Genomic DNA, 27615 nt, shown 5'->3' with positions numbered 1-27615 from the left:
ACGTTGATAGGAAGCATAGCAGGCTTTTAAAAAGTATTGTGTAGATAAATGTTATTGACGATGTACATCTGTCTGACGTCAGAGCCCTGTCCTGATTTACTGGATCTGAGAAATAATCTATAGGTTTCACCTGACAGTGGTATGGACGCAGCAGCTGCACGTGGCGCCAGATAGAGACCAACATCTGGTGAGGAAAACTAACTGGGTTAATTAGGAGCGCCAGGCTTTGTTTGCCTTCTTTCATGTTATGCTCAAAAAACACAGTAAAAGTGGGCGTCCGCATGGCGTAGCGGTCTATTTTGTTGCCTACCAACACGGGCATCGCCGGTTCGAATCCCCGTCTTACCTCCGGCTTGGTCGGGCGTCCCTACAGACACAATTGGCCGTTTCTGCAGGTGGGAAGCCGGATGTTGGTATGTGTGCTGGTCGCTGCACTAGCGCCTCCTCTGCTCGGTCGGGGCGCCTGTTTGGGGGGGGATAGCGTGATCCTTCCACGTGCTACCTCCCCCTGCTGAAACTTCTCACTGTCAGGTGAACAGAAGGGGCTGGTGACTCTTCATGTATGGGAGGAGGCATGTGGTAGTCGGCAGCCCTCCCCGGATCAGCAGAGGGGGTGGAGCAGCCACCGGGACGGCTCGGAAGAGTGGGGTAATTGGCCAAGTACAATTGGGGAGAAAAAAAAGGAGGGGGGGGATCCAAATAAATGAATAAATGCACAGTAAAAGTTGAAACTGGTTATGTGGGGAAGTGTAAATGTGTGAACGGTAGAGTTTGTAATCCTGAACCCAGTCACGTGGCTTCAGGCTCACATTATGTAGTAACTCCAGCGGGTTTGGGAGGGTTGGGCTCTGCGCTACTACGGTGGGCAAATGCACTTGAAGCTGAAGTTAAGCTTGAATGTGCAAGTGGGTGGAAGCTCTTCCACAGACGTAGGTCTGATGGGTGTCGGGAATGACGGACGAGCTAAACAAAAAGAAAAACCTAAACGCAGAGGAGGCTTTGCTGAAACAGGTGTCAGGTGGCCAGCCTGTGTTTTCACCCACTTAACAGCTGCTTTATAGCCCCCCCGCACTTCAGGTGCTCCCCTGCACTTCAGGTGCCCACCCACACTTCAGGTGCCCACCCGCACTTCAGGTGCCCACCCGCACTTCAGGTGCCCCCCTGCACTTCAGGTGCCCACCCGCACTTCAGGTGCCCACCTGCACTTCAGGTGCCCCCCTGCACTTCAGGTGCCCACCCGCACTTCAGGTGCCCACCTGCACTTCAGGTGCCCCCCTGCACTTCAGGTTGCATTTGCTCCATCACCCCTGACAGTTCAGCTGCACTCAGCCGAATGACGCAGGTTATTTTTTCTACTGGATATTGTTTCTATTGTTTAGGCAGAGGACGTCAGCTGAGTAGGCGGTCCTTCAGTGTGGCAGAGGACGTCAGCTGAGTAGGCGGTCCTTCAGTGTGGCAGAGGACGTCAGCTGAGTAGGCGGTCCTTCAGTGTGGCAGAGGACGTCAGCTGAGTAGGCGGTCCTTCAGTGTGGCCCTGGACATGTTGGTTTACACTTTAAATGCGAAGTAGACAAATGCGTCACAGGCCACCTCTGAATGTGGCCTGAGTGATCAGATCTCAAGACACATTGAAGGATGCGTTGGGTGTAATCACAGCCCATACTAACAAGTCCACACACTCCACACAGAAACACAGACACACACATCTGCCAGAAAAGAAGGGACTATAGGAAGGCAGAACGCAGATGGAAAAAATCTACCCTTGAAGTTCCGACATAATTTTTAAAATCCATGCCCCCCGGCTTAGGTCCCAACCTGCTCCCTATCACCTCTGCTCACTCACATCTTGAGTCCATACCTGACTATTGTAAGATGGCCTGTGTTCAGCCCCTCCTCAAAAAAACCCTCTCTTGATCCGGCAAGGGAAGAGAATTATAGACCGATTTCCAAACTTTCTTTTTTTATCCAAAGTCCTTGAAAAAAAGGTTGTGGACCAAATCCTGCAGCTGACTGAGGGTCAAAACATTTTCAATAACAGTCAGTCTGGCTTTCGTCACTACCATAGTACTGAGACCGCATTACTAAGAGTGTCCAATGACATTCTTGTGCTTGCTGATAAAGGTGGATACTCTATTCTTACTCTCCTAGATGTAACTGCTGCCTTTGGTGCCACCGATCATGCCATCTTACTTGAGAGCTTGGAGAACTGGGTTGGCATTTCTGGTACAGTGTTCAATTGGTTTCGTTCTTATCTGACTAAGAGATATTTTAATGTTTGTGTTAACAATCTTTTGTCCTCGTCAGCTCTCCTAATGTGTGGAGTCCCCCAGGGGTCTGTCCTTGGGCCAGTCCTGTTCTCTTTATACATGCTTCCTCTGGGTCATTTGTTTAGTCACTTTCAAGACACGTCATACCACTGTTATGCCGATGATACTCAGATCTATTTCTCTGCCAACCCCGATAACCTGAATCAACCGTCCTCCCTCCATGGTTGCTTAGCTGCCACCAAAGACTGGATGTCCCCTAATGTCCTCCATTTAAACCCTGATAAAACTGAAGTTCTCTTACCTGGTCCTGAGAACTTTGCCACTGCAGTTGTTCAGTTTATTGGTCCACTTCATTCAAACATCAAACCTACGAATCTTGGCATCATATTTGACCAGAATATCTTTCCATCACCATGTTACCAAGCGTGTCCCAGCCATCTTGTTTCCCTCAGCAAGGACATGTTGCAAACATCAGAAATGATTTGTCTTTTAGGCGTATCAAAATATGAATTCACAGTTTCATTTTCTCCCATCTACATTACTGTAAGTCCCTCTGCTCTTGCACCAGCCAAGCCATATCAAGTCGTCCACAGCTGGCTCAGGATGCAGCCGCTACACTGCTAACTAGCGCTAGCCGGAGCTCCCATCACACCCTTGTTCTCGCATCCCTCTATTGGCTCCCCGTAAAATGCAGAAGGACTTATAAGATCTTACTGATTACCTGTAAAGCCCTGCAGGATCTGGTCCCCAGTTACATTTCTGGTCTTCTCATTCCACAGTCCACTTCCCCACCACTCCGATCCTCAAGCCTCGGCCTTTTATCCATCCCTCACTCCAGCTGCAACACAAGAGGCGACTGCGCGCCTTTGCAGTGTTGCCCCGAGCCTCTGGAACAAGCTTCAGTCCGTTAGACTTGCGGAATCCTAAAAACCTGTCTTGTGATACTGGAGCCACATCCCTGCCTTGTGATACTGGAGCCACATCCCTGCCTTGTGATACTGGAGCCACATCCCTGTCTTGTGATACTGGAGCCACATCCCTGTCTTGTCATACTGGAGCCACATCCCTGTCTTGTCATACTGGAGCCACATCCCTGCTTTGTGATACTGGAGCCACATCCCTGTCTTGTGATACTGGAGCCACATCCCTGTCTTGTCTTACTGGAGCCACATCCCTGTCTTGTGATACTGGAGCCACATCCCTGTCTTGTGATACTGGAGCCACATCCCTGTCTTGTGATACAGGAGCCACATCCCTGTCTTGTGATACTGGAGCCACATCCCTGTCTTGTCATACTGGAGCCACATCCCTGTCTTGTGATACAGGAGCCACATCCCTGTCTTGTGATACTGGAGCCACATCCCTGTCTTGTGATACTGGAGCCACATCCCTGCTTTGTGATACTGGAGCCACATCCCTGCCTTGTGATACTGGAGCCACATCCCTGTCTTGTGATACTGGAGCCACATCCCTGTCTTGTCATACTGGAGCCACATCCCTGTCTTGTGATACTGGAGCCACATCCCTGTCTTGTCTTACTGGAGCCACATCCCTGCCTTGTGATACTGGAGCCACATCCCTGTCTTGTGATACTGGAGCCACATCCATGCCTTGTCCTACTGGAGCCACATCCCTGTCTTGTCCTACTGGAGCCATATCCCTGTCTTGTCCTACTGGAGCCACATCCCTGTCTTGTGATGCTGGAGCCACATCCCTGTCTTGTGATGTTAGAGCCACATCCCTGTATTGTCCTACTGGAGCCACATCCCTGTCTTGTGATACTGGAGCCACATCCCTGCCTTGTGATACTGGAGCCACATCCCTGTCTTGTGATACTGGAGCCACATCCCTGTCTTGTGATACTGGAGCCACATCCCTGCCTTGTGATACTGGAGCCACATCCCTGTCTTGTGATACAGGAGCCACATCCCTGCCTTGTGATACTGGAGCCACATCCCTGTCTTGTGATACTGGAGCCACATCCCTGTCTTGTGTTGTGGTTCACTTTCAGCTTGGTTTGTTGCTCCTCGTGACGAGCTTCATACTCATACAATTTATGTTGTGTGTTTACTGGTCTGTCTCTGACTGAGTGTCCTGCACTTTGTAACTGGGATGTTAAAAGTCCTGTATAAATATAACTTTACTTGGTGCTGTCAACCTGGGGTCAGGTGTCCCCCAGCACACGTCTTAATGCCAGGTGTCCCCCAGCACACGTCTTACTGCCAGGTGTCCCCCAGCACACGTCTTAATGCCAGCTGTCCCCCAGCACATGTCTTAATGCCAGCTGTCCCCCAGCACACGTCTTAATGCCAGCTGTCCCCCAGCACACGTCTTACTGCCAGGTGTCCCCCAGCACATGTCTTACTGCCAGGTGTCCCCCAGCACATGTCTTAATGCCAGCTGTCCCCCAGCACACGTCTTACTGCCAGGTGTCCCCCAGCACACGTCTTACTGCCAGGTGTCCCCCAGCACATGTCTTACAGCCAGCTGTCCCCCAGCACACGTCTTACTGCCAGGTGTCCCCCAGCACACGTCTTACTGCCAGGTGTCCCCCAGCACACGTCTTACAGCCAGGTGTCCCCCAGCACACGTCTTAATGCCAGGTGTCCCCCAGCACACGTCTTACTGCCAGGTGTCCCCCAGCACATGTCTTAATGCCAGCTGTCCCCCAGCACACGTCTTACTGCCAGGTGTCCCCCAGCACACGTCTTAATGCCAGCTGTCCCCCAGCACACGTCTTACTGCCAGGTGTCCCCCAGCACACGTCTTAATGCCAGGTGTCCCCCAGCACACGTCTTACTGCCAGGTGTCCCCCAGCACACGTCTTAATGCCAGGTGTCCCCCAGCACACGTCTTACTGCCAGGTGTCCCCCAGCACATGTCTTAATGCCAGGTGTCCCCCAGCACATGTCTTAATGCCAGGTTGTAAACAGTCTCTGTGTGGGTGTGTGTGTGTGTGTGGTTGTATGTGTGTGTGTGTGTGTGTGTGTGTGTGTGGGTGTGTGTGTGTCTGTGTGTGTGTGTGTGTGTGTGTGTGTGGGGTGAGTGTGGGGTGTGTGTGTGTGGGGGGTCTGGTGTGTGTGTGTGTGTGTGTGTGTGTGTGTGTGTGTGGGGTGAGTGTGGGGTGTGTGTGTGTGGGGGGTCTGGTGTGTGTGTGTGTGTGTGTGTGTGTGTGTGTGTGTGTGGTGTGTTTGTGTGATGGAGAGACAACAGGGGATTGGCTGCAGGCTGGCAGCAGGTGTCATGGTGGTGGTGTTGTGTGTCTGTTGTGAGGGGTGAGTGATGAGAAGCGAGGCAGAATCTTCTTCATGCTGTATGAGAACCGGTCGTAGGTGCTTGTGTAACCCTCATAAGTGTGTCTGTGTGAAGTGTGTTATTCTTGTCGTCATTGTCAGATGTAGAAGTACTCACAGCTAGTGTTGCACAAAACCTCACATGCCTTGTGTTTGTGTTGTCATGATACTGAAGTACTAAGGAACTGTGTGTGCGTGTGTGATGTGCTGGCATGTGCTCAGGTCTGCTGGTGCTGAGGGATTTGGGGATCCAAGTGGACAGATATGTGGCATCAGAGGTGTGTGAGGACTCCATCACTGTCGGCATTGTGAGGCACCAGGGACGCATCATGTATGTTGGCGATGTGCGCAATGTCACACGGAAACACGTAAGTGCTCTTCTCCCTCCCCCCCCCGCCCCCCCCCCCCTGTGTTGGAAGTACTGGTGGCACATGAGGATCAGAAGTATGCTCTATGGCTTGGCCCATCTATCTATTTTAACTTGCTTATAATCACACCTTCCCCCCCCCCCACCCCGTGTTGGAAGTACTGGTGGCACATGAGGATCAGAAGTCTGCTCTATGGCTTGGCCCATCTATCTATTTTAACTTGCTTATAATCACACCTTCTCCACCCCGCCCCCCCCCCACCCCTGTGTTGGAAGTACTGGTGGCACATGAGGATCAGAAGTCTGCTCTATGGCTTGGCCCATCTATCTATTTTAACTTGCTTATAATCATACCTTCCCCCCCCCCCACCCCGTGTTGGAAGTACTGGTGGCACATGAGGATCAGAAGTCTGCTCTATGGCTTGGCCCATCTATCTATTTTAACTTGCTTATAATCATACCTTCTCCACCCCCACCCCCCCCCGTGTTGGAAGTACTGGTGGCACATGAGGATCAGAAGTCTGCTCTATGGCTTGGCCCATCTATCTATTTTAACTTGCTTATAATCACACCTCCCCCCCCCCCCACCCCGTGTTGGAAGTACTGGTGGCACATGAGGATCAGAAGTCTGCTCTATGGCTTGGCCCATCTATCTATTTTAACTTGCTTATAATCATACCTTCTCCACCCACCCCCACCCCTGTGTTGGAAGTACTGGTGGCACATGAGGATCAGAAGTCTGCTCTATGGCTTGGCCCATCTATCTATTTTAACTTGCTTATAATCATACCTTCTCCACCCACCCCCACCCCTGTGTTGGAAGTACTGGTGGCACATGAGGATCAGAAGTCTGCTCTATGGCTTGGCCCATCTATCTATTTTAACTTGCTTATAATCACACCTTCTCCACCCCGCCCCCCCCCCCCCTGTGTTGGAAGTACTGGTGGCACATGAGGATCAGAAGTCTGCTCTATGGCTTGGCCCATCCATCTATTTTAACTTGCTTATAATCATACCTTCTCCACCCCCACCCCCCCCACCCCTGTGTTGGAAGTACTGGTGGCACATGAGGATCAGAAGTCTGCTCTATGGCTTGGCCCATCCATCTATTTTAACTTGCTTATAATCATACCTTCTCCACACCCCCCACCCCCCCACCCCATGTTGGAAGTACTGGTGGCACATGAGGATCAGAAGTCTGCTCTATGGCTTGGCCCATCTATCTATTTTAACTTGCTTATAATCATACCTTCTCCACCCCCCCCCACCCCGTGTTGGAAGTACTGGTGGCACATGAGGATCAGAAGTCTGCTCTATGGCTTGGCCCATCCATCTATTTTAACTTGCTTATAATCATACCTTCTCCACACCCCCCACCCCCCCACCCCATGTTGGAAGTACTGGTGGCACATGAGGATCAGAAGTCTGCTCTATGGCTTGGCCCATCTATCTATTTTAACTTGCTTATAATCACACCTTCTCCACCCCGCCCCCCCCCCCCTGTGTTGGAAGTACTGGTGGCACATGAGGATCAGAAGTCTGCTCTATGGCTTGGCCCATCCATCTATTTTAACTTGCTTATAATCACACCTTCTCCACCCCCACCCCCCCCACCCCTGTGTTGGAAGTACTGGTGGCACATGAGGATCAGAAGTCTGCTCTATGGCTTGGCCCATCTAGCTATTTTAACTTGCTTATAATCATACCTTCTCCACCCCCCCCCCACCCCGTGTTGGAAGTACTGGTGGCACATGAGGATCAGAAGTCTGCTCTATGGCTTGGCCCATCCATCTATTTTAACTTGCTTATAATCATACCTTCTCCCCCCCCCCCCACCCCGTGTTGGAAGTACTGGTGGCACATGAGGATCAGAAGTCTGCTCTATGGCTTGGCCCATCCATCTATTTTAACTTGCTTATAATCATACCTTCCCCCCCCCCCCCGTGTTGGAAGTACTGGTGGCACATGAGGATCAGAAGTCTGCTCTATGGCTTGGCCCATCTATCTATTTTAACTTGCTTATAATCATACCTTCTCCACCCCCCCCACCCCGTGTTGGAAGTACTGGTGGCACATGAGGATCAGAAGTCTGCTCTATGGCTTGGCCCATCCATCTATTTTAACTTGCTTATAATCATACCTTCTCCACACCCCCCACCCCGTGTTGGAAGTACTGGTGGCACATGAGGATCAGAAGTCTGCTCTATGGCTTGGCCCATCCATCTATTTTAACTTGCTTATAATCATACCTTCTCCACCCCCCCCCACCCCCCCACCCCATGTTGGAAGTACTGGTGGCACATGAGGATCAGAAGTCTGCTCTATGGCTTGGCCCATCTATCTATTTTAACTTGCTTATAATCACACCTTCTCCACCCCGCCCCCCCCCCTGTGTTGGAAGTACTGGTGGCACATGAGGATCAGAAGTCTGCTCTATGGCTTGGCCCATCCATCTATTTTAACTTGCTTATAATCACACCTTCTCCACCCCCACCCCCCCCACCCCTGTGTTGGAAGTACTGGTGGCACATGAGGATCAGAAGTCTGCTCTATGGCTTGGCCCATCCATCTATTTTAACTTGCTTATAATCATACCTTCTCCCCCCCCCCCCCACCCCGTGTTGGAAGTACTGGTGGCACATGAGGATCAGAAGTCTGCTCTATGGCTTGGCCCATCCATCTATTTTAACTTGCTTATAATCATACCTTCTCCACCCACCCCCACCCCCACCCCTGTGTTGGAAGTACTGGTGGCACATGAGGATCAGAAGTCTGCTCTATGGCTTGGCCCATCTAGCTATTTTAACTTGCTTATAATCATACCTTCCCCCCCCCCCCACCCCTGTGTTGGAAGTACTGGTGGCACATGAGGATCAGAAGTCTGCTCTATGGCTTGGCCCATCTAGCTATTTTAACTTGCTTATAATCATACCTTCCCCCCCCCCCCACCCCTGTGTTGGAAGTACTGGTGGCACATGAGGATCAGAAGTCTGCTCTATGGCTTGGCCCATCTAGCTATTTTAACTTGCTTATAATCATACCTTCTCCACCCACCCCCACCCCCACCCCTGTGTTGGAAGTACTGGTGGCACATGAGGATCAGAAGTCTGCTCTATGGCTTGGCCCATCTATCTATTTTAACTTGCTTATAATCATACCTCCCCCCCCCCCCCACCCCTGTGTTGGAAGTACTGGTGGCACATGAGGATCAGAAGTCTGCTCTATGGCTTGGCCCATCTAGCTATTTTAACTTGCTTATAATCATACCTTCTCCACCCACCCCCACCCCTGTGTTGGAAGTACTGGTGGCACATGAGGATCAGAAGTATGCTCTATGGCTTGGCCCATCTAGCTATTTTAACTTGCTTATAATCAGGGGTGCACATAATTTTTTTGGTCTGGTTCTCAAAGGAGCACCTGAGGTTCTTGCTTGGTGCTCACCTGTTTTTAAATACATTTTTCCATGACCCACCCACCTCACAAAATGAACAAAATATGAGGGATACGTGGATAACATTACATGTACTTTAATTTCAACTGAAAATGAATAAAAGCAGTAGGTTACAACAAAATGTCTGTTCTTTAAAGTGCCATACGTGTGACTTTCAAATGAAATGACTGCTCTTCAAGCACTGAAAACTAGATATACAAATGACTGCTTTTTCAAACACTGAAAACCAAATCAAACTCACAACAGATACTGCTATTTAAAGCACTGAAAGTTCTGTTATCCTACAGGACATCATCGTCATCTTCATCACTCCCCTCCAGACGGTCTTCCTCTATTTCAAAAACACCAGATGTACTAGGCCTGCTCCTTTCTCGCTGCTTCCGCCTACGATTAGCTGTTTGCATCCACAAGTCTACTGCTGGCTTTGGGTCAAAGGTTTCTGTTGTGAACTTCGATAAGTGGCTGTGCATTAGAGATGAGAGGCGATAGTCTGACAGGCAGGATCTGTCCTTGTTTTTTATTATATTCAGGTGTGAAATCCCCTCTCACACGCAGCACTGCTCAAGGGCAGTGTAAGAGACAGCAGAAGGACTTTCTGAATGTTGGAGTAACTGCCTGGGTTGCTGGTGTTCACTGCATTGACTAGATCATGCACAGAGGAGGCTGCCAAACGTTTTCCAGCTTGCTTTAAACGCATCCACTCTCTTAAAGTTGAATCTTTGTCAACATGCATGCTGGCCTCATATTTCTCAAGGATTTTACTAAGTGTTGTGTTGCCAAAACCGTGGAGGTCTTTCATTTCATGAGGCCAAGTTGTAGGATCAAAAATCAAAAAGTGATCGCATGACTTGAGGGATTCATATCTGCTTTCAAATTCATGAATTAAAGCTCTCAACACATCAATCTGATCCCTGTCAGCTTCAGCATGTGCCACAGTCTCCTCCCTGTACTTGCCCTCACTGCCCATCAGTAGCGTCAACTGTCCAATAGCAACCATGAGCTCATCTTTGCATTCACCAATAGTCAGATTGTCTTTCTGGAACCTGAGGGAGGTGAACTGTAAAATGTTCCCAACATCAAGCATGTTGGCTAGGAAACAACAAAAACGCTCTGTGCAGATATGTTTTAGGCTACTGTCATCACTTGTTGCCGCTTGGATCTGATTGGCTGGTAACATTCTCCATATTTCAAACAGAGTCTCTTGTCTCCATGCAGACCATCTGATGTTGTGGAACTTACCTAGTTTGACAAAATCAATGTCTTTCTCCTCACATATCTTTTGTAGTTGTGCAATTCGTTTTGCACCCCCTTTCTTTAAGTAAAAACTTAGCAAAGTGATGATAGATTTATTAAATGACTCACAGTATGGGACCGCACGATCAGCTGATTTAGCGCAGTTCTCCAACGTGTGGGCGGTGCACAGGATATGCACAAGGGAATCCCCGATATCAACCATCTGACGTAATTTGGGAACGACTCCGTTGTAAACTCCAACGTTGACAGCTGCTCCATCACTGCGTACCGACACCAACTTTGTCTTCCACTCCGCTAAACCACAATCACTGAACAGTTGCACAAGTCCATCCACTATGTCCTGTGCTGTTCGGTTGGCCCCCAGATTAATTAATCCAAGGAAGTCTGAGCTGTATTCGCCGTTGCGGGACACAGAAACAAGGTACACAATTTCCTGCTCCGTTTTTGTTATATCTTCGGATCCATCGAAAAGCACACCCCAAAATTCAGCTGCTTTCAGTTTTTCACTTAACTCTGAACTTATCGTCTGAGCGATGCTGTCCGTGATGCGGGATCCCCCTTCTCGTGAATGATGAGCAGTCCCAACGTTAACTGCTAACCTCTTGAGAAGCGGAGTATCCTCCTCGTATGAACGCATAGGACGTGCATGTTTTTCAGTGCCTGATGTTGTTCTTCGGTCAGTCGGTCTTGCCACCTGTCGAGCGGGCCGCTGGGTCTCTGGTCCTGGCTGCGCCTGTTAGCAATAGCTTCCGCTACTTTCTGGTGTTCTCTGCTGTTTGCATGCTTATCAAAAGCTGGATGGCTGAAGTTTTTCATCCCCATATAAAAGTGGCAGTTTCTATCCGCTAATGTGGGATTTTCCCGACATAGTTTACACCACATCTCGGTGCGGGCGTCATCTGTTTGAAGCCAGCCGATGTCCTGCTGCCATTTCTCTGAAAACGTACGCTTTGACTTTGGTTCTGGTTCAGTATGGCGTTTCTTTGGTGGAGGTGGAGGAAGACCAAAGAAATTACTCAACGTCGCTTGCTTCTTTGACATTTTGGAGAAATTAGTGGGTCATACTATAGCATTGGCTAAAAGCAGTGGCTCATACTCTGCACTGCAAAATGTTTGGTACGCAAATGCGCAGTAAAACACTTGAATCTGGTGCTCGTTGAATATTTTAAGTGCGCATGCGCACCTGCGCACCACTTATGTGCACCTCTGCTTATAATCATACCTTCTCCACCCCGCCCCCCCCGCCCCGTGTTGGAAGTACTGGTGGCACATGAGGATCAGAAGTCTGCTCTATGGCTTGGCCCATCTATCTATTTTAACTTGCTTATAATCATACCTTCTCCACCCCCCCCACCCCCCCACCCCTTGTTGGAAGTACTGGTGGCACATGAGGATCAGAAGTCTGCTCTATGGCTTGGCCCATCCATCTATTTTAACTTGCTTATAATCACACCTTCTCCACCCACCCCCACCCCCCCACCCCGTGTTGGAAGTACTGGTGGCACATGAGGATCAGAAGTCTGCTCTATGGCTTGGCCCATCCATCTATTTTAACTTGCTTATAATCACACCTTCTCCCCCCCCCCCCCGTGTTGGAAGTACTGGTGGCACATGAGGATCAGAAGTCTGCTCTATGGCTTGGCCCATCTATCTATTTTAACTTGCTTATAATCATACCTTCTCCACCCCCACCCCCCCGTGTTGGAAGTACTGGTGGCACATGAGGATCAGAAGTCTGCTCTATGGCTTGGCCCATCCATCTATTTTAACTTGCTTATAATCACACCTTCTCCCCCCCCCCCCCCCCCCCCCGTGTTGGAAGTACTGGTGGCACATGAGGATCAGAAGTCTGCTCTATGGCTTGGCCCATCTATCTATTTTAACTTGCTTATAATCACACCTTCTCCACCCCCCCCCCCGTGTTGGAAGTACTGGTGGCACATGAGGATCAGAAGTCTGCTCTATGGCTTGGCCCATCCATCTATTTTAACTTGCTTATAATCATACCTTCTCCACCCACCCCCACCCCCCCACCCCATGTTGGAAGTACTGGTGGCACATGAGGATCAGAAGTATGCTCTATGGCTTGGCCCATCTATCTATTTTAACTTGCTTATAATCACACCTTCTCCACCCCCCCCCCCTGTGTTGGAAGTACTGGTGGCACATGAGGATCAGAAGTCTGCTCTATGGCTTGGCCCATCCATCTATTTTAACTTGCTCATAATCTTACCTTCTCCACACCCCCCACCCCCCCACCCCGTGTTGGAAGTACTGGTGGCACATGAGGCTCAGAAGTCTGCTCTATGGCTTGGCCCATCCATCTATTTTAACTTGCTTATAATCATACCTTCTCCACCCACCCCCACCCCCCCACCCCGTGTTGGAAGTACTGGTGGCACATGAGGATCAGAAGTATGCTCTATGGCTTGGCCCATCTATCTATTTTAACTTGCTTATAATCACACCCCCCCCCACCCCGTGTTGGAAGTTGTCACAGCTTCTCGCCCTTGACATCAAAGCCATCGCCCTTGACACCTGCTACCCCAGCTGACACCTGCTACGCCAGCTGACACCTGCTACACCAGCTAACACCTGCTGACCCCCCCTTCACCCCGGCAATCGCCCTCACCCTTAAAAGGCCTCCACGATGGACCAGTCTTCGCTGGAACGTTGCCATTCATGGACTTCTGCCTGCCTGCCTGCCTGCCTGCCTGCCAAAGAGCCACGCCTTGCTCTACCCCCGAGATCGGTCAGTTCAATAAAGACTTGATTCTTCCCTTACCTGGTTGTCCCGTCTGCTTTTGGGTTCTTTCCCGATACGTGACAGTACGTTCCAGCCACTATGGACCCAGCAGACCATTCCACCACAGACCTGGCCACGGTCTGCCAGGCTGTAACCAACCAGGAATCGGTCCTCGGCCAGCACAGCCAGGTGCTACAGGGGATGGCTGACGCCCTCCGTGGGCTCAGCTCAAAGATCTCCGGAATCCAGACCCAACTTAGTGCCTCCGCTAGCCTGGGATCCGCCCCTCCAGCTCTGCCACCCCCAGCGCCATCAACTTCGGCTAAGGAACCATGGGTTGCCCCGCCCGATAAGTATGATGGAGATTTTGGACTTTGTCGCCCTTTTTTGATGCAGTGTGAGATTGTGTTTAACCAGCAGCCCCAGTCATATTCCACGGATGGAGCCAAAGTCGCTTACATCATGGGTCTTCTCCGGGGAAGCGCCCTGGATTGGGCTACAGCGGTGTGGGAGATGCGGGCCTCCACTTCCTCATCCTACGCTGAGTTCACCACTGCTTTTCGCCAGGTTTTTGATCATCCCGTGCGGGGAAAGGATGCGTCAAAAAGACTGATCTCTCTCCGCCAGGGTTCCCGCAGCGTCGCTGACTACTCAGTTGAGTTCCGTACGCTATCAGCGGAGAGCGGATGGAACAACGAGTCCCTCCAGGCCGGCTTTTCCAACGGGCTAAGCGAATCCATAAAGAACGAATTGGTTTCCTACCCCGAGCCTGGAGGGTTGGAGGAATTGGTTACCCTGGCCATTCGTGTGGACAACCGTCTCCAGGAGTGGAGGAGAGAGAGGACGCGCCGCTTTCCTGGTCACAACAACTTACCACGGGCCACACCTCCAAACTCTGGGGGCCGAGCTCGCTCGACTGAGGTTGCCGTCCTCCGAGAAAACCCGAGGCGTGACTCTTCCCCAGCTTCGGAGCCGATGCAACTCGGCCGCTTCCGGCTCAACCCGGAGGAGCGTCAACGCCGCATCACCGAGAACAGCTGCTTGTATTGTGGTCAGCCTGGTCACTTTCTCGCCTCCTGCCCTCACCGTTCCGTCAAACTAGCAGGCTCACGAGGGAGGGGGAGGATCCTCGTGAGCCCAACTGTCTGCCCTCTGTCTCCTCGTCCACGTACCCAGTTGCAAGCTACCATCAGTTTTAAAGGTCGGTCCACTAAACTTTTGGCTTTAATTGACTCTGGAGCTGATGAAAGCTTTTTGGATGCAAGTGTTGTGAAGCAGCTAGGTCTTGCCACTGTGAGTCTGGACCAGCCTCTTGAAGCTAATGCCCTGGATGGACGTCTCCTGGTCCGGATAACCTCTAAGACCGAGCCTGTGTGCCTCCTGTTGTCGGGAAACCATCAAGAGGAGTTAAGTTTTTTCGTTATCAATTCTCCCTTTGTTCCCATTATACTTGGTCATCCCTGGCTGGTTAAGCATAGTCCCCGTATTGATTGGTCATTGGCCAGAATTTCAAGTTGGAGTCCCGTCTGTCATGCCATATGCCTCCAGTCTGCTCTGCCTCAGTCTGTCCCCTGTCAGGTGTCAAGCTCTGAGACCTCTGACCTGTCACTGGTGCCTCCAGAGTACCATGACCTCCAAGCCGTGTTCAACAAGCAGCAAACTCTCTCCCTGCCTCCTCATCACCCCTATGATTGCGCTATTGACCTGCTGCCAGGCGCTCCCCTCCCCAGCAGCCGCCTATATAGCCTCTCCAAGCCTGAGCGGGAGTCCATGGAGAGGTACATCAAGGACTCCTTGGCTGCTGGTCTTATTCGCCCGTCATCATCACCCCTTGGTGCGGGGTTCTTTTTTGTGGCCAAGAAGGACAAGACCCTCCGGCCGTGTATTGACTATAGAGGCCTAAATAACATCACAGTCAAGAATAAGTACCCTCTGCCCCTCATGACTTCCACTTTTGATTCTCTCCAGGGAGCCACAGTGTTCACTAAACTAGACCTCCGCAATGCTTACCACCTGGTCCGGGTTCAAGACGGAGATGAATGGAAGACTGCCTTCAACACCCCCCTGGGGCATTTTGAATATCTGGTGATGCCGTTTGGTCTCACTAATGCCCCAGCTGTCTTCCAGAGTCTGGTCAATGACGTCCTACGTGACATGTTGGATCGTTTCGTTTTTGTTTACCTGGATGATACCCTGATTTTTTCCAGAGACCTGTCAGAGCATGTCATGCACGTCCGCCAAGTCCTTCAACGGCTTCTGGAGAACCGCCTTTTCGTAAAAGCAGAGAAGTGCGAATTCCATGCCCCTTCAGTCACCTTCCTGGGCTACATCGTGGCTGATGGGCAGGTGAGAATGGACCCCGCCAAGGTCAGAGCAGTTCTTGAGTGGCCAAGCCCGACCAGCCGTAAGCAGCTTCAGAGGTTCCTCGGGTTTGCCAACTTCTACAGACGGTTCATCCGCAACTACAGCCGCGTTGCGGCCCCACTAACCGCTCTTACCTCCACCTCCAGACCGTTCCTGTGGACCCCTGTAGCAGAGGCAGCTTTCCAAGCCCTCAAGCACCGCTTCACCACAGCTCCTATCCTCATCCAGCCAGACCCAACCAAGCAGTTCGTTGTAGAAGTGGACGCCTCTGAGATTGGGGTGGGGGCGGTCCTTTCTCAGCGCTCCAGTGAGGATGGTAAGACACACCCCTGTGCCTTCCTGTCTCGCCGTCTCTCCCCAGCTGAAAGGAACTATGATGTGAGCTCCTGGCGGTGAAATTGGCACTGGAGGAATGGCGACGTTTTCTGGAGGGGTCTGAGCTTCATTTTATAGTGTGGACTGACCATAAGAACCTGGAATACATCCAGTCAGCAAAGCAACTCACCGCGCGCCAAGCCAGGTGGGCGCTCTTTTTTGGTCATTTTAATTTTTCTTTGACGTACAGACCTGGCTCCAGGAATGCCAAGCCCGATGCTCTGTCTCGTGTGCATGGGGAGGAGTCTGAGCCCAAGCTCCAACCTGACACCATCGTTCCCTCTACCTGTGTGGTTGCGGCTACGGCTGTCACCTGGAACATTGAAAGGGAGGTCATGGCAGCACAACAGACTCAGCCTGACCCAGGTAACGGTCCCCCCGGGCACTTGTTTGTTCCAGACACTGTTAGATCTAGCGTGTTGCAGTGGGCTCACTCTTCCAAACTTACCTGCCATCCTGGAGTAACCCATACCCTAGCCTTCCTCCGCAGGCGGTTCTGGTGGCCTTCCATGATGGAGGATACTGGGTCTTTTGTTTCTGCCTGTCCTGTTTGTGCCCAGAATAAGCCCTCCGCTCGGGCCAGAGCCGGTCTGCTGCGCCCCCTGCCTGTTCCACACCGTCCCTGGTCGCATCTGTCCTTGGATTTCGTCTCTGGTCTGCCCGCCTCCGACGGTAACACCGTTGTACTGACTGTTGTTGATCGCTTCAGTAAATTTGCTCACTTTTTGCCCTTGTCTAAACTGCCTTCGGCCCGAGAGACTGCGGATCTGCTGGTCAGGGAGGTTTTCCGGGTCCACGGTCTCCCCCGTGATATAGTGTCTGACTGTGGCCCCCAGTTCACTTCTGCTGTTTGGAAGGCTTTCTGCTCTGCCATCGGTGCCACCGTCAGCCTGTCATCGGGGTTCTATCCTCAGACCAACGGCCAGGCCGAGAGGGCCAACCAGACATTGGAGACTGTCCTCTGCTGTCTGGTGTCTGCCAACCCATCCTCTTGGTCCTCACAACTTCCCTGGGTAGAATATGCCCATAACACCTTGCCATCGTCTGCTACTGGGTTGTCCCCTTTTCAATGCCTTTATGGCTATCAGCCCCCCCTTTTTCCTTCTCAAGAGGTAGACATTCGGGTTCCGTCTGTCCAGGCCCATGTCCGTCGGTGCCGTCGGACCTGGCGGCGAGCCCGTGCTGCACTGCTCAGGGCCTCCGGCCGTTACCAGCGCTTGGCGGATCGTCATCGCACCCCTGCTCCGGACTACTCCCCCGGTGACCAAGTATGGCTCTCTACCAAGGATCTACCCTTGAGATCAGACGCTAAAAAACTGTCCCCCAGGTATATTGGTCCCTTTCCCATTGTCAGTCATTAATCCCTCTGTGGTCCGTCTGAAGCTGCCCCGCACTCTCCGGGTTCACCCTTCCTTCCATGTGTCCTGCCTCAAACCTGTCTCTACCAGCCCTCTAGTTCCTCCGGCCCCCCCGCCCCCACCTCCTCATATGATCAATGATCATCCGGCTTACACCATTCGTCGTCTCCTGGACTCTCGTTGCCGCGGTTGCGGCCTGCAGTATCTCGTTGACTGGGAGGGATATGGCCCGGAGGAGAGGTGTTGGGTCCCTCGTCGCCTTGTCCTGGACGCAAACCTCATCCGGGACTTCCACAGGACGCACCCTGACGGGCCTGGTAGGTCGCCCAGTGGCGCCCTACCAGGGGGTACGGTCACAGCCTCTCGCCCTTGACATCAAAGCGATCGCCCTTGACACCTGCTACCCCAGCTGACACCTGCTACACCAGCTGACACCTGCTACGCCAGCTGACACCTGCTGACCCCCCCTTCACCCCGGCAATCGCCCTCACCCTTAAAAGGCCTCCACTATGGACCAGTCTTCGCTGGAACGTTGCCATTCATGGACTTCTGCCTGACTGCCTGCCTGCCTGCCACAGAGCCACCTCCTGCTCTATCCCCGAGATCAGTCACTTCAATAAAGACTGGATTCTTCCCTTACCTGGTTGTCCCGTCCGCTTTTGGGTTCTTTCCCGATATGTGACAGAAGTACTGGTGGCACATGAGGATCAGAAGTCTGCTCTATGGCTTGGCCCATCCATCTATTTTAACTTGCTTATAATCATACCTTCTCCAAACCCCCACCCCCCCACCCCATGTTGGAAGTACTGCTGGCACATGAGGATCAGAAGTCTGCTCTATGGCTTGGCCCATCTATCTATTTCAACTTGCTTATAATCATACATTAGTGAGTGTTTCTATTTAACATGCTAACATTTTGGTCCCACTGTTGTACCCTTGAGTTGACCACACTACACGGAGTTAACCAGCCCACCTAGCAGCAGCCACGAGTGTGACAGAAGGTCTCGGGCTAACCAGAAGCTTACATGCTGAGGAAAGCTCTTCAGCACTCTTCACCACGACACTTGAAGATGCTAAGAGTTTCCAGGGACTGACGAAGAAAGACCCGATTAGGAATGAGTATATTAGAGGGAGGGAGCTCGGAGTAGAGCCGCTGCTCCTTCGCATCGAAAGGAGCCAGTTGAGGTGGTTCGGGCATCTGATGAGGATGCCACCTGGGCGCCTTGCTTTGGAGGTTTTCCAGGCCCAGCCAACTGGGAGGAGACTCCGGGGTAGACCCAGAACTCGCTGGAGGGACTACATGTCCAATGTGGCCTGGGAACGGCTTGGGAGGCCGTTGCTGGGGAGAGGGACGTCTGGAGTGCCCTACTTCACTTGCTGCCACCCCGACCCCGGAGAAGCTACTGATGATGAATGAACGAGTATATTAGAGGGACAGCTCAGGTTGGACGGGTTGAAGACAAAGCAAGAGAGACAAGATGGTGATGGCTTGGACATGTGTGTAGGAGAGATGCTGGGTCTATTGGGAGAAGGATGCTGAATGTGGAGCTGCCAGGGAAGAGGAGAAGAGGAAGGTTTGGACATGTGTGGAGGAGGAGAGATGCTGGGTATATTGGGAGAAGGATGCTGAATGTGGAGCTGCCAGGGAAGAGGAGAAGAGGAAGGTTTGGACATGTGTGGAGGAGGAGAGATGCTGGGTATATTGGGAGAAGGATGCTGAATATGGAGCTGCCAGGGAAGAGGAGAAGAGGAAGACCAAAGAGGAGGTTTATGGATGTGGTGAGGGAGGACATGCAGGTGGCTGGTGTGACAGAGGAAGATGCAGAGGACAGGAAGAGATGGGAACGGATGATCTGCTGTGGCGCCCCCTACCGGGAGGAGCCAGAAGAAGCAGATGACCTTTTCTATCACTGGCTATTATGTAGTAACAGGTTTTTCAGTCTGAATCTATATAAATGACATAGTAAAGAATTTTGAAGTCCATTCATATTTTCTACTCCCCGCTTATGTGGCGGATCTGTAGATTGCCATGTTGGTCCGTCCTGTGTTATGTAGTGACTGTGCAGCTCCGGCTAGCTACACTAACTACATTGCAATACCAGTTATAGGGGACAGTTCGCACTCAGTTAAAAAAACAAAACACACCACTGTCCACTCAAAACCAACATAATGCTACTGCAGTCTATCACATTTAATCCGGGTCATTATATGAGAATATTCGTCATTTTATTACTGAATGTGTTTACTGTGTTGTTGTTGTGTTGTGTTGTTTTACCATTTACACTTCCCACCCAACACCCGACATAGCTAACCATCAAGTACCAGCACGTGTCATGTTGATGCACACAGCAAAGAACATAAGCCTTGTGTGTGTGTGTGTGTGTGTGTGTGTGTGTGTGTGTGTGTGTGTGTGTGTGTGTGTGTGTGTGTGTGTGCCAGATCCAGGACTGGGGACCATTTGACCTGGTGATAGGAGGAAGCCCCTGCAATGACCTCTCCATAGTAAACCCTGCACGGAAGGGACTCTATGGTAGGAGTTCATGAACTAGGAATTTACTGTTCCTCGTATTATGATTCAGGGGTTTTTCTGTCACAGTTGATTTTCAGAATGTTTAATTTTTGCAGGTATTCTAAAAAGATTGTTGGACAAGCCTTATTTAAACAAAAGGGGGAAAAAGACACAAATTGCAAGTGATGCAGAAGTAGCCAGGTTGTTTTCAACACATGAGTAGTCTGTAGTAAAGATGACTTTGAGTAACATGAAAAATAAAAGTTTGGAAATTGAATAGTAAAGATAAATTAAACTGTCAAAAGAGCAAACTCTTTTGACATTTACAGAGAACTGGGAATTTCCCTGAAAAAACAATATTGCAAAGCTGAAAAGTCCAAAAGGAACGTGTTTACATGTTTTTGACATTTTAAATCTCAATTATCATGACTTTTTAACTGAAGCATTGAAGGGTCTACCCAGTGGCTGGTTTTAGTAAAGCCCCTCCTCTCTAAAAGTACAACTAATGCATCAAATGCATGTCGTGTCTCATAGTGCTTACATCAGAAATAGACCTTCATCTCATATGTGCTAGCCAGGCCTTCTCTAGATTGAGTAAAAAGGTTTTTGGAAACCGTGACCTTCAGGCCAGAACAAAAATTCTGGTGTAAAAAGTGGTAGTGCTGCCCACCCTACTGTATGGGTCAAAAGCCTGGACCACATACCTGGACCACATATTGAAGGCACTCGAGGCATACCAACAGTGATACCTCAGAAAGAGCCTTAAGATCAGCTGGGAGGATAAGCGCACCATCTTTAGTGTCCTCAAGGAGGCCACTATGCCTACTATAACTTTCACCATCACACAACATCAGCTAAGATGGACTGGCCATGTCCTCCGCATGTCTGACTCTCACCTCCCGAAACAAGTCCTTTACTCTCAGCTTGTGACAAGACGGTGTACTCCAGGAGGACAAAAGAAGTAATATAAAGATAACATCAAGGCCCACATCAAAAGGTTTGGCATCAACCTTAACACCTGGGAACAAGCAGCAAAAAACAGGCAGGCCTGGAGACTGTCTGTCTGTGAGGGTGCTGGGTGCTACAACCATGACCTCCACTGTGCTGTTGAAAACAAGCGCAGACTCACCAGTTTGAGTCCCTGTGTTACCTCCAGCTTGGTTGGGCGTTCCTACAGACACAATTGGCCGTGTCTGCGGGTGGGAAGCCAGATGTGGGTGTGTGTCCTGATCGCTGCACTAGCGCCTCCTCTGGTCAGTCAGAGCGCCTGTTCGGGGGGAGGGGGAACTGGGGGTAATATTGTGATCCTCCCACGTGCTACATCCCCCTGGTGAAAGTCCTCACTGTCAGATGAAAAGAAGCGGCTGGCGACTCCACATGTATCGGAGGAAGCATGTGGTAGTCTGGCAGAGGGGGTGGAGCAATGACTGGGAAGAGTGGGGTAATTGGCCACATACAATTAGGGAGGAAAAAAAGGGAGGGATCCAAAAAGAAAAAAGAAAACAAGCGCAGAATTAGAAAGGAGTGATTTTTAAGTAAAGGCCCAAACCACATCCTCAACCACTTTTTCCACACTCTTGCCCACTTTGCCCCAAAATATGCGGCTCCAGGATCGGCCTCTACATCCACCTGAAGACCCATAAGGACGTAGAAGGAGGACACATACACGACCCCGAGTGACCGCCGATACATAGAAGGCAGACACATGCTCGACCCTGAGTGACCGCCGATGACTACGGCCTAGCAGAGTTAGAAATTTACATTTAAAAAGATAATTATATCTCCATGTTACAATGCCAAGGTAGGTAAATGTGTTAGGGAAAATGTTGAATGGAAGAGTGCTAAACGGACATTTATCTGCTACAGAGTTTATTGGGATTAGTTCATTTTTATGTAAGTTGAGTTTATATTCGTAAAAAAAAAATCCAAAATCTTTCAATAATGTCAAGATCTTAGGGATACAGATTAAGGGGTCAGATACAAAAACCAACAGGTCATCAGCAAAAAGTGATAGCTTATGTTCCTGGTCTCTATGAATACCACGGATGGTGTGGTCGATATGCAGGGCTATGGACAGAGGTTCTATTGCTATCGCAAAGAGCAGGGGGCTTAAAGGGCACCCTATCTAGTTCCTCTGTGTAACTGGAAAGAGGAAGTGATTATATCATTTGTACATATTGAGGCCTTCGGGGACAAGTACAATAATCTGACCACCAGGATCTAAAATTACCACCAAACCACCAAAACCAAATTTTTGCAAAGAAAAATAAGGTAGTCTCACTCCATCCAATCGAAAGCATTTCCCACCCCAAATGATACCACCACCCCTGAGGTCTGAAAAGGCTTAGAATAAAGAATGTTAAAAAAAAACAAAAAAACAAAAACGACGAAGATATAAAAAAGAGTGCCTGTTTTTCAAAAATTCAGTCTGGTCAGGGGAAATTATAACTGGAAGCACTGTTTCTAAATGGTGAACGGTGCAGCTTTAGGATCGGCCTCTATGCATACCTGAAGACCTATAAGGACCCAAAAGGAGGACAGTCATACTCGACCCAGAGTGGCCGCTGATGATGCTTACATCAGAGGGTTTGTTTGCTCGTGTTCACCGTAAGAATGTAAGCCAATCTAAGCATCCTTTGGGAAGGAATGCAAACTTTTATTTAGAGTTCATATTGAGTATACTATTGAGTATACTGTCAACAGTGTTTAGGGGTATAGCCATCGATGTTTTTATTTCAAAATGTTCGTTTGGGGTTTCGAGTACACAGTCCACTTAACACACACACAAACAAGCAGTTGCTCAGCCCAACCTCCTAACTTGAGTCACCCCCTCAAACACACACACATAAACACTCACACACACCTTCGAGGAAAAAGTACACATTACACATCATAAGTCTTGCTTGATAAAGGAGCAGTTGTGTGCCATGAGCAATGTCTCAAAAAAGTACAGCAAATATGCAATTTTCAGCTAAATCAAGTAACTCAGTGGAAGAAAACACATTTTATTGTAGTGGGACAGTATTTGCTTTATGTTGGCCTGTAATTATTTAAACAAATGCACATCCTGGTGGGATAGCTAGATACGTTTCTACCACAATGTAGGTTCATGCCTGTGAACAGTGTCTACATTTGAGACCTTTGCGCATGTCTACCTTCTTCTACCCGCTCTCTTTCCTGTCTCTCCTCACTGTCTGTCTAATAAAGGCAAAAATGTCTTAAAATTAATCTTTCTAAGTAGTGTAAGCCATGGGTTCTCAAACTTACTACTCAAAGGTCCGCATCTGATATTTATTCAAAGTCAGAGTTCCGGAATGATTGGCGATTACAAAATAACGTTTAATCAACTCATAAGTTTTGTTATAAGTTATTACTTTAACGATGTTCTACGAAGACCCGCCCTACTCTGCCTCTTATTGGCCCTAACGCTAACGAAGACTCGGGTACCGGTTGGCTATATTTTACTGTCATTTATGGTCACACTAGTTTTTCATCTCTCCTATGTTCTGTTTCAACAAGGGCGGGGCTCAGCCCCTCCGCATGTGTGCGTAAACACACACACACACACACATACACACACAGCAGAGCGGAGTAGACAGTGAACCAGGTCATGTGAAGATGGCATTACTCAAGTTGACGCCAGCGTCACTCGTTACGTCTCTAAGTGTAGGACAGTAAAAGCTTCGTCATTGTGACATTATGTCACTAAGTGTAAGACAGTAAAAGCTTCGTCACTGTGACGTTACATCACTAAGTGTAGGACAGTAAAAGCTTCGTCACTGTGACGTTAAATGACTGTAAGTGTAGGACAGTAAAAGCTTCGTCACTGTGACGTTAAATGACTGTAAGTGTAGGACAGTAAAAGCATCGTCACTGTGACGTTATGTCACTAAGTGTAGGACAGTAAAAGCTTCGTCACTGTGACGATATGTCACTGTAAGTGTAGGACAGTAAAAGCTTCGTCACTGTGACGTTACGTCACTGTAAGTGTAGGACAGTAAAAGCTTCGTCACTGTGACGTTACGTGACTGAGAGTGTAGGACAGTAAAAGCTTCGTCACTGTGACGTTACGTGACAGAGTGTAGAACAGTATAGGCTTCGTCACTGTGACGTTACGTGACTGAGAGTGTAGGACAGTAAAAGCTTCGTCACTGTGACGTTACGTGACTGAGAGTGTAGGACAGTAAAAGCTTCGTCACTGTGACGTTACATGACTGTGAGTGTAGGACAGTAAAAGCTTCGTCACTGTGACGTTACGTGACTGAGAGTGTAGGACAGTAAAAGCTTCGTCACCGTGACGTTGCGTCACTAAGTGTAGGACAGTAACAGCTTCGTCACTGTGACGTTACGTCACTGTGAGTGTAGGACAATAAAAGCTTCGTCACTGTGACGTTACGTCACTGTAAGTGTAGGACAGTAAAAGCTTCACCACTGTGACGTTACGTCACTGTAAATGTAGGACAGTAAAAGCTTCGTCACTGTGACGTTACGTCACTGTAAGTGTAGGACAGTAAAAACTTCACCACTGTGACGTTACGTCACTGTAAGTGTAGGACAGTAAAAGCTTCGTCACTGTGACGTTACGTGACTGAGAGTGTAGGACAGTAAAAGCTTCGTCACTGTGACGTTACATGACTGTGCGTGTAGGACAGTAAAAGCTTCGTTACTGTGACGTTACTGCAAGTGTAGGACAGTAAAAGCTTCGTCACTGTGACGTTACATGACTGTGAGTATAGGACAGTAAAAGCTTCGTTACTGTGACGTTACATGACTGTGAGTGTAGGACAGTAAAAGCTTCGTTACTGTGACGTTACATGACTGTGAGTATAGGACAGTAAAAGCTTCGTTACTGTGACGTTACTGCAAGTGTAGGACAGTAAAAGCTTCGTCACTGTGACGTTACGTGACTGAGAGTGTAGGACAGTAAAAGCTTCGTCACTGTGACGTTACTGCAAGTGTAGGACAGTAAAAGCTTCGTCACTGTGACGTTACTGCAAGTGTAGGACAGTAAAAGCTTCGTCACTGTGACGTTACTGCAAGTGTAGGACAGTAAAAGCTTCGTTACTGTGACGTTACATGACTGAGAGTGTAGGACAGTAAAAGCTTCGTCACTGTGACGTTACATGACTGTGCGTGTAGGACAGTAAAAGCTTCGTTACTGTGACGTTACTGCAAGTGTAGGACAGTAAAAGCTTCGTCACTGTGACGTTACATGACTGTGAGTATAGGACAGTAAAAGCTTCGTTACTGTGACGTTACATGACTGTGAGTGTAGGACAGTAAAAGCTTCGTTACTGTGACGTTACATGACTGTGAGTATAGGACAGTAAAAGCTTCGTTACTGTGACGTTACTGCAAGTGTAGGACAGTAAAAGCTTCGTCACTGTGACGTTACGTGACTGAGAGTGTAGGACAGTAAAAGCTTCGTCACTGTGACGTTACTGCAAGTGTAGGACAGTAAAAGCTTCGTCACTGTGACGTTACTGCAAGTGTAGGACAGTAAAAGCTTCGTCACTGTGACGTTACTGCAAGTGTAGGACAGTAAAAGCTTCGTCACTGTGACGTTACGTGACTGAGAGTGTAGGACAGTAAAAGCTTCGTCACTGTGACGTTACATGACTGTGCGTGTAGGACAGTAAAAGCTTCGTTACTGTGACGTTACTGCAAGTGTAGGACAGTAAAAGCTTCGTTACTGTGACGTTACATGACTGTGAGTGTAGGACAGTAAAAGCTTCGTTACTGTGACGTTACTGCAAGTGTAGGACAGTAAAACTCCGTCACTGTGACGTTACATGACTGTGAGTATAGGACAGTAAAAGCTTCGTTACTGTGACGTTACATGACTGTGAGTGTAGGACAGTAAAAGCTTCGTTACTGTGACGTTACATGACTGTGAGTATAGGACAGTAAAAGCTTCGTTACTGTGACGTTACTGCAAGTGTAGGACAGTAAAAGCTTCGTCACTGTGACGTTACGTGACTGAGAGTGTAGGACAGTAAAAGCTTCGTCACTGTGACGTTACTGCAAGTGTAGGACAGTAAAAGCTTCGTCACTGTGACGTTACTGCAAGTGTAGGACAGTAAAAGCTTCGTCACTGTGACGTTACTGCAAGTGTAGGACAGTAAAAGCTTCGTCACTGTGACGTTACGTGACAGAGTGTAGGACAGTAAAAGCTTCGTCACTGTGACGTTACATGACTGTGCGTGTAGGACAGTAAAAGCTTCGTTACTGTGACGTTACTGCAAGTGTAGGACAGTAAAAGCTTCGTTACTGTGACGTTACATGACTGTGAGTGTAGGACAGTAAAAGCTTCGTTACTGTGACGTTACTGCAAGTGTAGGACAGTAAAACTCCGTCACTGTGACGTTACATGACTGTGAGTATAGGACAGTAAAAGCTTCGTTACTGTGACGTTACATGACTGTGAGTGTAGGACAGTAAAAGCTTCGTTACTGTGACGTTACATGACTGTGAGTATAGGACAGTAAAAGCTTCGTTACTGTGACGTTACTGCAAGTGTAGGACAGTAAAAGCTTCGTCACTGTGACGTTACTGCAAGTGTAGGACAGTAAAAGCTTCGTCACTGTGACGTTACATGACTGTGAGTATAGGACAGTAAAAGCTTCGTCACTGTGACGTTACTGCAAGTGTAGGACAGTAAAAGCTTCGTCACTGTGACGTTACTGCAAGTGTAGGACAGTAAAAGCTTCGTCACTGTGACGTTACTGCAAGTGTAGGACAGTAAAAGCTTCGTCACTGTGACGTTACTGCAAGTGTAGGACAGTAAAAGCTTCGTCACTGTGACGTTACGTGACTGAGAGTGTAGGACAGTAAAAGCTTCGTCACTGTGACGTTACATGACTGTGCGTGTAGGACAGTAAAAGCTTCGTTACTGTGACGTTACATGACTGTGCGTGTAGGACAGTAAAAGCTTCGTCACTGTGACGTTACGTCACTAAGTGTAGGACAGTAAAAGCTTCGTCACTGTGACGTTACGTGACTGAGAGTGTAGGACAGTAAAAGCTTCGTCACTGTGACGTTACGTGACTGAGAGTGTAGGACAGTAAAAGCTTCGTCACTGTGACGTTACGTGACTGAGAGTGTAGGACAGTAAAAGCTTCGTCACTGTGACGTTACGTCACTGTAAGTGTAGGACAGTAAAAGCTTCACCACTGTGACGTTACGTCACTGTAAGTGTAGGACAGTAAAAACTTCACCACTGTGACGTTACGTCACTGTAAGTGTAGGACAGTAAAAGCTTCGTCACTGTGACGTTACGTCACTAAGTGTAGGACAGTAAAAGCTTCGTCACTGTGACGTTACGTCACTAAGTGTAGGACAGTAAAAGCTTCGTCACTGTGACGTTACGTCACTGTAAGTGTAGGACAGTAAAAACTTCGTCACTGTGACGTTACTTCACTAAGTGTAGGACAGTAAAAGCTTCGTCACTGTGACGTTACTTCACTGTAAGTGTAGGACAGTAAAAACTTCGTCACTGTGACGTTACGTGACTGAGAGTGTAGGACAGTAAAAGCTTCGTCACTGTGACGTTACGTGACTGAGAGTGTAGGACAGTAAAAGCTTCACCACTGTGACGTTACTTCACTGTAAGTGTAGGACAGTAAAAGCTT

The 27615-nt window shown here is 49.2% G+C and overlaps 1 protein-coding gene across 1 annotated transcript in view; it reads left to right on the top strand.

Moving 5' to 3' along the window:
- LOC130125486 (DNA (cytosine-5)-methyltransferase 3A-like) overlaps window positions 1-27615 on the top strand; it is a 204094-nt gene that overhangs the window by 153162 nt on the left and 23317 nt on the right. Inside the window, exons 17-18 of the mRNA XM_056295062.1 lie at window positions 5783-5928; window positions 19915-20005. Of these exons, the coding sequence (XP_056151037.1) occupies window positions 5783-5928; window positions 19915-20005 (237 nt within the window). The remainder of the gene's footprint in view (window positions 1-5782; window positions 5929-19914; window positions 20006-27615) is intronic.

The sequence above is a fragment of the Lampris incognitus genome, chromosome 15 (genome assembly GCF_029633865.1).
Source record: "Lampris incognitus isolate fLamInc1 chromosome 15, fLamInc1.hap2, whole genome shotgun sequence".
In the NCBI taxonomy this organism is placed as follows: Eukaryota; Metazoa; Chordata; class Actinopteri; order Lampriformes; family Lampridae; genus Lampris; species Lampris incognitus.
This window is presented reverse-complemented; position numbering and strand designations above follow the sequence as displayed.